The 11,310-nt window shown below is 35.6% G+C and overlaps 1 protein-coding gene across 6 annotated transcripts in view; it reads left to right on the forward strand.

Annotated features, from left to right (window-relative positions):
* Tnpo3 (transportin 3) overlaps nucleotides 1-11,310 on the forward strand; it is a 92,641-nt gene that overhangs the window by 38,279 nt on the left and 43,052 nt on the right. For 5 of the 6 annotated variants that reach the window (XM_010633466.3, XM_010633468.3, XM_033757827.1 and 2 more), the window contains 4 exons: nucleotides 4,202-4,345; nucleotides 6,381-6,556; nucleotides 7,169-7,307; nucleotides 8,990-9,136. In XM_010633466.3, the coding sequence (XP_010631768.1) occupies nucleotides 4,202-4,345; nucleotides 6,381-6,556; nucleotides 7,169-7,307; nucleotides 8,990-9,136 (606 nt within the window). The remainder of the gene's footprint in view (nucleotides 1-4,201; nucleotides 4,346-6,380; nucleotides 6,557-7,168; nucleotides 7,308-8,989; nucleotides 9,137-11,310) is intronic. The other variant, XM_010633467.3, reaches the window with a different exon arrangement.

Below are 11,310 nucleotides of genomic sequence, written 5' to 3' on the forward strand. Positions count from 1 at the left end.
TTCATTAATTTTTTTTTTTTTTTTTTTTTGCACAGTACTAGGGATCAAACTCAGGACCTTCTGCTTGCCAGGCAGGCACAGTGCCACTGAGCTACATCCCTGGCCAGCTGCCTCTCTTTTTTTTTTTTCTTTTCCCCCTCTGAAGCCCCTCTCCTCTCCTTATATGCATTTTTGGGGTTTTTTTGAGACAAGTTCTCACTGTGTAGTTCAGGATAGCCCCGAAATCATGGTGATCCTCTTGCCTCAGCTTCCCGAGGGCTAGGATTACAGGGGTTCCACCACACGTGGCAAGTTTCAGTCTTATGCATGTCGATATCTTCCTCCTGTATGTAGTGTCTTATGTAGATATCTTCCTCCTGTATGTAGTTTCTTTAGGGTTTTTACCACAATGTGGTGTTGAATTTTGTTAAAGGACTTTTCTGCATCTCTTGAGATAGATGATCATGTGATTTTTATCCTGATTCTATTTATGTGGTGTATTACAATTGTTGATTTACTTTTTTTTTTTTTTTTTAATTTTTGGTTTTTTTGAGACAGGGTCTCACTATGTAGTTGAGACTGACCTGGAACTCACTATGTATCCCAGGCTGGTCTCGAACTCACAGTGATCCTCCTGCACTCTGTCTCCCCAGTGCTGGGATTACAGGCATGTGCCACCATGCCTGGTGATTTACATATGTTGAGCCATCCTTGTGTTCTTGGGATGAAATGAACTTGATCATGATATATGATCTTTTTAATGTGTTGTTGAATTCTGTTTATAAAAATCTTATTGAGTTTAGTATCTATATTCATCGAGAATATAGGTCTATAGTTTTCTTTTTTTCTTTGAGTCATTGTCCATTTTTGGTATCAGGATGTTACTGGCTTCATAGAATAAATTTGAAAGTATTCATTCCCTTTCTATTTCACGGGATAGTTTGAGGGACATTGGTGTTTAGTTTTTCTTTAAAGCCTGGTAAAATTCTGCGGTAAAATCCATCTGGTCCTGGGCATTTATTTGTCAGTCTCATTGTTCATTAGTGATCTGTTTAGATTTTTTATATCCTCTTAGTGCAGTTTTAGTCATGTGTCAAAAGTTTATCCATTTCTTCTAGATCTTTAATTTATTAGAATATATATTTTCAAAATGGTTCCTATTAATCCTCTGGATTTCTGTGGTATCTGTTAGAATATTGCCTTTTTGTCTCTAATTTTTTTTAATTTGGGTCTCATTCTTTTGGTTAGTTTGGCTAAGGTTTTATCTATCTTTTTTATCTTTTCAAAGAATCTACTCTGCTTCATTGATCTTTATTCTTGTAGTCTCCATTTCAGCTCTGACCTTTATTATTTCTTGGCTTCCATTGGTTTTGAATTTGATTTGTTCTTTTTCTAAGATCATGGGATACATCATTAGATTATTTTAGCCCTCTCAGCCTTTTTTTAATATAGGCACTTATAGCTATAAACTTCCGTCTTAGAACTGCCTTCATTGTATCTCACAGGTTCTGCTATGATGTATTTCCATTATTGTTTGATTATAGGAATTTTAAATTTTCTCCCTGGTTTCTTCAGTAATAAACATTCAGAAATGCGTGTTTAATTTCTATGGTTTCTCTTGTTGATTTCTAGTTTTATTCTGTTGTAAACTGATAAGATGCATGAAGCTATTATACATATACTTTTTTGTGTTTTTAAAGATAGCTTTGTTGTCTAAGATATGATTGGTTTTTGTTTTGGAGAAAGTTCTGTGAACTGCTGAAAAGAATGCTGGTTTTGCATGCAATATTCCATAGATGTCTATTAAGTCTGTTTGATCAATACTGTATTTAAATTGATGCTTCTTTGTTGATTTGGGGGGGTCTGGATGACCTGTTAATTTCTGAAAGTCATCCACTTGAATTATTGGGATCTACCAGTCTCTTCCTGTTGGATAAAGTTTGAGTGCGTCAATGTTTGGCTCATATCCCTTTTGTTTTTGAGACAGGGTTTCGCTCTGCAGTTCAGGCTGGCCTTGTAATCCTAAACCTCCTGAGGGCTGCAATTATAGGCATATGCCACCATGCCCAGCTTGTATTTTCTTTTGAGACAGGACCTTAGTGAGGTGCACAGGCTGCCTTGAATGTAATTGTGACTGTAGGGATGTATCACTGCTGTCAGCTTGTAGTTGTTTTTGAATGGGAATTCCTGCATTATTAGTAATGTATTTGTTCTATACGTACAAGAAGATAGAGAAATTTCAGAGGTAGTTGTAGTGTTGTAGCTAAGATCATAGAATTTGAAGCCTTGCTTCTAATTTTGAGTCCTGGCTGTGCTCTTTATTAGCTCTGCCACATTGGGCAAGTTACTTATCCCCTCTGTCTCACTTTCCTCATCTGTATAATGAGGATAACAGTATCTATTCCATTTTGTGGGGATTAAGATTTAATACATGTAAAAGCTTTTAAAATAGTGTCCGACACATACTTGAGGGCTCAGTAAATGTTAGTTATAATGAATGGTCAGCATATTTATTATTTGTGTTCCTTTCCCCCTCTAAAATGTAATGGCCAGGAAGAGACAGAAAAGTAAAAGAACCAAGTAGGTTCATATACTTGTGCTTCCTTTCTTTTTTTATTTTTTCTGACTTCTTAGAAGAAAAGCTTAGTTTGCAAGGTGTGGTGGCTCATATCTGTAATCCCAGTACTTTCGGAGGCTGAAGCAGGAGGATCAGAAGTTTGAGCCCAGCCTGGACAAAATTTAGGGGCTTGACAAGACCTTGTCTCAAAAAGGCAGGCAGGCAGGCAGAGGGGCCAGGGATTTAGCTCAGTGGTTGCACTGCCTGCTTGCAAGTAAAAGGACCCAAGTTCTATCCCCCGGTACCAAAAAAAGCTGGCTGGGGATTTAGCTCAGTGGTACCACTGGCCTACCTCACAAATGCAAGGTCTTTAGTTTGATCCCTTGTACCACAAAAACAAAAACAAAAAACATTAAGAAAAAAAAAAAAAGGACAGGTGCGAACGAGGGTCGGGAGGTCCCTGGGTATGTAGTTTAATGCAAAAGACCTGGGTTGAAACTCAGTACCATACAGACAAAATGAAAAAAAAAAAAAGCAAGAAGAAAAAGAGGGGGTTGATTTTTTTTTAATGGGGGGGCTTGGGATTTAGTTCAATGGTTCCACCCCCTGCCTTGCAAACACAAGGTTTCAATTTCAATTCCTGGTACCAAAAAAAAATTTTTTTTTTTGTAGTTTTCCAGACCTTATTATCTTCAATATTGTGTCCTGTGAGAATGATACAGTCACGTATTAATGCCTCACTTCATCTTTGTAAGCAGCCTAAAAATCATTGGAGGACAGTAATGAAACAGTCACTTTGAATCTACCTTGAATGATTAGAGGAAGCTTTTAATCTGGAGGATTTTCCTTTATTGCTTATATTAGTAATATAAACATGAATACCAAAAATTTATTCTTTAGATTGTGGTTGACAGAAGCTTATTTGAATTATTTCCTTTTCTCTTTTATTTCAATCCAGTTAAATATCCTTCAAACTAATTAAGAGTCATGTCTTTCTTGCCTGATAATGCAAACATAAGGCTACCTAAAACAAGCACCAGCCTTTAGATATGGTTTGATGGTATTCCACCCTTTCCCTACTACCCCATTGTCTTAGTTACTTAACTGGTTGCTGAAACAAGATAGTTGACACTCAAAGTTAAAGGAGGAAAGTTTTATTTGGCTTACAGTTTGTAGAGTCTTCAGATACTGAAGCTTTTCATGTGGGAAAATACAGTGATTTTCCTAGTTTATTTTCATTCTATGAAAACCAGGTATATAGGTGAATAAATTTTACCTTTTTTTGTACCAGGGATCGAACTCAGGACCTTGTACTTGCAAGGCTGGCAATGGAACCACTGAGCTAAATCCCTGGCCCAATAAATTTTACTTTTAAAGCAATTGTATTGATAATGGAAAAGTAGGAACTAAATAGCCTAGTAAGTTATTTGTGAAAGAGAGTTTCTGAAACACGTTTATTACCTCTCTGTATCTCACTTTCCTTGTTGAGAAAGAAGAGATAGTGGTAATTGTACCTACCTATTAAATTATATTGGGGAATAAATGGATTAATGATGTCAGAATGTCATGTACAAAGCACTGTCAACTTTAATTGTGATTGTTGTTGTCCTTATTATTATACTTGTAAGGTGATTGACATTTTTTTAACTTTTTCTTTCTATTCAGATGACCTGTGTAGAAAAGGCAGGAACAGATGAAAAAATGCTTATGAAGGTCTTTCGCTGTTTGGGAAGTTGGTTTAACTTGGGTGTTTTGGATAGCAACTTCATGGCCAATAACAAGTTGCTAGCACTCCTTTTTGAGGTTTTGGTAAGTAATGGTTTTGCTTATCAAAGTATTCCTGCTATAGCCACTGTTTTTTTTTTGTTTGCTTGTTTTTTGCCTTTGGGTTTTTTAATCTTAGTAGAGTGGTAAACCTTGTTATATACTTGAACATTTCTTCTTTATACTTTGATAGTAGAGCCTAGTTTTACATTCCTGTCTTAGTAGTAGGAGTCAGTACTTAGAATAAAACTATTTTTGGACAAGAAACGCTGTATTATCTCAAGCACTGATATTAAGAGGTAAATTACTTCATCTCTTTTTCGTAGAAGGTTTCATTCAGTGAAGATGTATTAATATGGAAGTTTTGTATATACTGGATGTATGTTGATATATTGCTTTTTAGAAGATAGTAGCATGATACTGAGTTGATAATATTGTGAATTAAAGAAAAGGAAAGCACATTCTTCAAGTATGTATTTGGCATTTCATTATTTTTTTTCCTTTTTTTTTTTTTTTTTTTTTTTGTTTTTTTTTTTTTTTTTTTTTTTTTTTTTTTTTTTTTTTTTTTTTTTTTTTTTTTGAGGCAGAGTTCTCACTGTGTTGCCTAGGCTAGCCTCAAACTCTTGAGCTCAAGATCTTCCTGTCTCAGCCTCCCGGGTGTTAGCTTGCTTGTGAGACTTGTTAGTTTATTTCTGCTGTCATTCTTGCATCAGAAGCAATTCAGCAGCATCAAGAACTCATGATTGTTTCGCAAGGCATTACCTTTGTCCCTGTACCCTACCTACCTCAGTCATGCCAGTTTTTATTCTTATCTCACCAGATTATATAAAGAATAGTCATTATGAATAGAGTCAAATTCTGCTTTGGTTTCAGAAATTCCTATTTACATATGAGTGGAGGAAGGTCTCAGATGTACTTCACATTTAAAATTAGTGACTTCTGGGGATTGGAAGTTGGGTAAAGAAGACACTAAGTATGCCAGGATTATCCTATCTACTCTGCTGATCCCATGTTAAGGCCCCACTACCACTTAAAAGAAGAGTGTTTCCAGAGTCAAAATAAAACATGATTTTTTTAATATCCTTTGGTTGAAAATCATACCATATTTTAGTTTGCTTTGTTTTAGCTACAACCTTCTTGTATAGCTTACTTCCTCTATAGCCTTTAAAAAAACACTTCAAATAATTTGCTCTATAATAAGAATATAAATTTGAACATTTACCTTTTTTCAACCTAACCTTAAAAATATAGTAATATAAGTTATATATTTGAGCCACCACTCAGCCTTAAAAATAATATGACAGGTGTGGTGGCGCATGCCTATAATCCCAGTACTCAGGAGGCTGAGGAAGGAGGATTGCTGCAAGTTGGAAGTCACCCTGTGTTCTGTAATGAGTCATGGCCAGCTTGAACTACATGGTGAGACTTTGTTTCATACCCCCCAAAAAAATTTTTTTTCTTTTAAATTTTTGAGTGAGGCTTGGCTAAGTGTAGAATTCTAGATTCAATATTATTTTCCTTCAAATTTTTGTTTTTAAATTTTTTTCCTTTGGTATTTCTTAAGGCCTTGTTCTCATTCACAAGCCCATGTCATTGTTAATGAGAAGTTGGAGAACTGTTGGATTTTTGCTTCTCTAACCCCTTCTGTCTTCCTCAGAGACTTCAAGAACTTCTGTTGAACTTTATATTCTGACATTTCACAGGGACGTGTTTAGATGTGGGCCTTTGGTAGCTGTTGAGCCCTTTCATTTTAGGTGGTACTTGCATGTCAGAAAGAGTATGGAAAATATTTCGACAGACAAAAACAGGGCAGAGAACAAACGGGAGGCGTTCTGTTTGAAGGGGCCGATCTGGCAATTAGAAATCAGATGACTGTGATTGAGGTTCAATAAGGCTGATTTGTTTGGCATACAGAAAAATAGGAGTAGCATTGGGAAGATTGTTGCATGTGTCTTTGGAAAGCCATGACTTATAAGCTGTTACATGTTTAAAGTACATGCTTAGAAAAGGCTATAATTATTTTCCTGTTATTGGATTACAATGATATACTTCTTGCCTCTCTGTGCCTGCTACCTTCCAGCAGCAGGATAAGACCTCATCCAACCTACATGAAGCTGCTTCAGATTGTGTGTGCTCAGCTCTCTATGCCATAGAGAATGTGGAGACTAATTTGCCATTAGCCATGCAACTTTTTCAGGGAGTCCTGACATTGGAGACTGCCTATCATATGGCCGTGGCACGTGAAGATTTAGACAAGTGAGTAACTAAGGCTGGACCTCTCGGTTTATCTATATTCTGATATTCTTTTAAGTTACTTTTAAGATTTTTATTTTTTGCAACGCTGAATATTGAGTCCAGGGCCTCACCCATACTGTAAGCACTCTGTCATTCAGCTGCATCCCTAGGCTATTAAGTCACTTTATTATATAGCTATCATTTGTGATTCTCAGTGGCTCTGTTTAAATATAAAAACAGTGTGTCCTAAAGATAGTCTGCTATTCTCACCCAAGCCTAGAGTGGGAAATTGGATGTAGAAGAGGTTGGAGAATTACGGAAAGTATTAAATTTTTGCACTTACAAAGGAAACAGTGTAAGAATTAGGGATAAACTTTAAAACACCACTTGTAATTTGATGGGAATTTGTGTTCAGCTGTTTTAATAATGGAGAATTTGAACTGACTTGCCAGTCACTTATCTATGTAGAAGTAGATGTTCTATGTGAAGGTGTCTGCTGTGGATACATAATACAGCATAGTAGATAATTCCTTAGGCTGAAGAACCTTTTATTCATTTGATTCATGCTGTCTGTGAGTATGTGTATATAATATCCAGATTTCTGACTGCTGCTCTCGTTCTTTTCTTCTACAGAGTTCTGAATTACTGCCGTATTTTCACTGAATTATGTGAAACTTTTCTTGAAAAAATTGTTTGTACTCCAGGCCAAGGTCTTGGAGATCTACGAACTCTAGAATTGCTTCTGATCTGTGCAGGGCATCCTCAATATGAGGTAATATCAATACTGTGCTAAGGCCATCGATTCTCTTAAGTTGTATATTCCGTGTCATCTGTATTTCATTTCTTCATGCCCTACTTGTATTCACAAGAAATTAGTCTTGTTTGCAAGTAGTGTAATATGAGAATTATGTCTGTATTGGAATTTTCATTTTTGTTTTTTTTTTTACTTGGTTAGCTGTTTTGACTTGTCAGTACCTCAAAGAATCTGTTAGGGGGATGGGGATTTAGCTCAGTGGCTCTGGCGCCTGCCTTGCAAGTGCAAGGTCCTGAGTTCAATCCCTGGTACCAAAAAAAGAATCTGTTAGAAAGAAAGCATGTTACCTTTCTACTGAGCTGTCTTTCTAGCTCTGTTCTCTAGAGTTTAGCAGCTAAAAATTACACTCTATTTGTTAGCTCTCCAGTGCTGTTACAGAGTATCTAAGATTAACTCAAAAGGGAAATGGTTTATTTGGTTCATAGTTACAGATTTAAATCTGTGGTTCTCTAGCTTCATTGCTTTTGGGCCTGTGGCAAGGCAATAAATCATAGAGGTGAGGAATACATGGCAGAGGAAGCCTGGCAAGACTTAAGAGAGGAAGAGGAATGTGGGGTGGCTAGGGCCCCAGTATCTGCTCTTAGGTTCTGCGCCAGTGACCTAACTTCCACAAGGCTCCACCTCCTAAAGGTTCTCCTACCTCCTAATACTGGAACAAGGTGGCTACAGCCTTCAAAATGTGGTTCTTGAGGGAATTATTCAAAGTTTAAACTTGGCACACACCAGATCCTGACTGTGCCATCATAAGCCTTCACACCTCGTTTTTTTCTTAAAATGAGGGATGTAAACGAGAAAGGGTTTGAAAAAAATAAAGAATTTTCTTAATTTAAAAATCTTTAAGATATCTGTCCTTTTAAGTTAATAGATTTTTAAATTTTTCTTCATCTATTTGAGAAGTTTTTACCTCATTTTTAAAGTACAATTGAGAAAGAAGTGCTTCCGAGTTGGACATTCCTCCTTGATAGGAAGGATCCTCTTACTCTGCTTGCTCTTAGACACACAGTTCTATGATTCTCAACCCTTTTACTGTTTTCACATGAAAGATAGTGTTTATTTTACATAATCATGAGAATATATAGGTTTGACTGAAACTCAAGACAGTTTTAGAAGTGTAGTACTATATAGTAGTGATTGCTCCTTTAAATAGTTTCATATGGAAGATTGACTATAAAATCATAGACTCTTTCTCCCTTTGTCTTCTACTCAAGAAAGCAGGCAAATGAAAATGACATGAGGCTCATTAAGATATATTCACAGATTTATAGAGAACTTGCCTGATAAGTATTCTAATCTCAAGCATGTAAAGACATGATTATAGAATTTGAGAAAAATACCTTTTAAAAGACTTCTGTTTCTGTATCATTTTCTCTAAATTCAGAATCCAATATACTTTGGAGGAAGTTATCCCAAGGATAAATAGGAAATATAAAGCCATTCATCCTAACTGGAGTTTGGGGACTAACGTGGTTAGATATTTGAGGGTATAGTATAATGAATCTTATTACAGAAAAAGTGTCTTCTTCTCATATTATGTATAAAAATGCATCTTTTTTCCTACATGGCCTTAGTAATACTAAAACTATCTTTTCAGTCCATTTCTTTCTTACTGAAATAAACCATGTTTTCTCTTAATCTGACAGGTAGTAGAAATTTCCTTTAATTTTTGGTACCGACTAGGGGAGCATTTGTACAAAACTAATGATGAGGTCATACATGGCATCTTCAAAGCTTACATTCAGAGGCTGCTTCATGCCTTGGCTAGACACTGCCAGCTGGAACCAGACCATGTAAGTTCACTTCTCTTCTTCAAATCTTACTTTCCTCTTCTTTTCAGTACTAATTTGAGAAGAGTAGACCTAATAAAATCTTCATATTTTGCCACTTAAGTTTACAGTGAAGAAATCAATGCCAGATGAAGATTAGGCTGATGTAGAAAAAATATTGCTCCTGCTGAGCAATTCTTCCAGGAATTTTATCTTAGTACTATAGAAGAAAAAAATACCTGTTTCGCATTATCTATAAAGGTAGAAAATGGTAAGCCATGTATTAATAGTATAAGCAGAGTGACATATGATATAGCACCTTGCTGAACCATTGTCGAAGTAATAATGACTACTGAAATAGTAATAGTTGTGGAAAAGAAAAATCAGAATAGAATTTTTAAAAAATATATGTAATGTATATGTTTAAACTAAAACTAATACAAAAGTGAAATACTTGTGAAGATGTTGAAAATTACATATGGTCCCCTGTACATATATCTTTCTTTATATTATTTATACTGATTGCATAATTTTTAGAAATATAGAAATAATCCATTTGCTTTGAAGAAATGCAGTTTCTAGGAATTTTATTTTAGAAGTCCATTGCAAAACTTTCAACCTTCATTCTTGGTTTCTTCAAATTTTGCCTCATTTATTTCATCCTTTGGTTAAATCTAGGACCTGGAGCAAATTTTTAATTGCTTACAAATCTGAGATGCTTTTGTCTTAATTTGAATGTTAGTATTATGTTTGAGTCATGGCATTTTGTATTCTTCAGAATCTTAGTGATGACCTAGTGAAGTGGTTTTCAAGCCACCTTGTTTTTAAACCAAATAATCCTATCTTTCCTGTAATCCCAACCCTTGGGGCTGAGGCAGGAGTGTTGACACGAGTTTGAGGCTGAACTACATAGTAAGACCCTATCTCAAAACAAAAACAAAAACAAAATCCTATTTTTTCCATCATACTTGAAAGACTAACATGTAACTAAAAGTAGGGCTATTCTGGTTTAAATGGTTCTATTTGGTTCTTTTTATTCTTTTGTTAGTTTGGTGATACCATTTTCCTGGCAAGTATTTTTTTATGCTTGTTAATGCTTTGTTATTTTGTCTATTATTTCATCTCAGACACTCATGTTAAAATAAGAAAGTCATAAGTTCTTAATAGTACCAAGGGCTTTTTCCAGGTATAGCCTAAGATTCTTATATAGGCCCTTAACCATCTGAAAATTAATTGGTAATGCTACTTAAAGAAGTGTGTTGTGATAGGATTTAAAGTTTATAATACTATTTTCTACTGGAAATTATTATGATGATGGTTGATTGGGGATCGAACTAGTGACCTTGAGCTTTTGAGGCAGGTGCCAGCACCACTGAGCTAATCCCCTGCCCAATTTGGATGATTTTAAATGTAAAGCTTCAGAGACTCATTCATTACTAAAGACCTGACCCTCCCTAGAGGCTTGTAATTTTTTTTTTTTTTGGTACTGGGGATTGAACTCAGGTCCTTGTGAACAATTTTTTTTTCTTTTTTTTGGTATCGGGGATTGTTTTGTTTTTTTTGAGACAGGGTCTCACTATATAGTTGAGAATGACCTGGAACTCATTATGTAGCCCAGGCTGGTCTCAAACTCACAGCGATCCTCCTGCCTCAGCCTCCCGAGTGCTGAGATTACAGACATGTGCCACCATGCCCGGCTGTAATTCTTTTTTTTTTTTTTTTTTCTTTTCCTTCTTTTTATTGAGGTTATTGGTACAGTCTAGGTATAAAATACAATTACATTCATCATTGGGATTCTGTACCTTTACATAATAGGTCTTGATTCTCATTTTTCCCCTTGTCCCTGCCCTCCCTTCACCCCCTCCTCCCCTCCCCATTTACAAACACTTTATTTCCATTTTTTCAGTTTCTCATATTTTTTTCCTCTCCCTTATTACGTTTCCCCCACCCTTCCCACTTTCCTTACACCTTTAGCCCTTTACTTCCTATTTCACATTATTAATTGTCTCATTAGGATCCTGTGTACTGTGTTTTTCACACCAAAGTAATTATTCGGTATTTCAGTTAAAGAAATCTCTATATGAACATTAAAAATAGGGAATCCTAAAATAAAACTAAAAAGGAAAGTAAAAGAGAAAAGGCAATGATGTAACATCAAAATAATCCTTAATTCTGGAGATGAAAATGGTCCCTGAACA

The sequence above is a fragment of the Fukomys damarensis genome, unplaced genomic scaffold (genome assembly GCF_012274545.1).
Source record: "Fukomys damarensis isolate Sample0158 unplaced genomic scaffold, DMR_v1.0_HiC HiC_scaffold_4, whole genome shotgun sequence".
Lineage (NCBI taxonomy): Eukaryota > Metazoa > Chordata > Mammalia > Rodentia > Bathyergidae > Fukomys > Fukomys damarensis.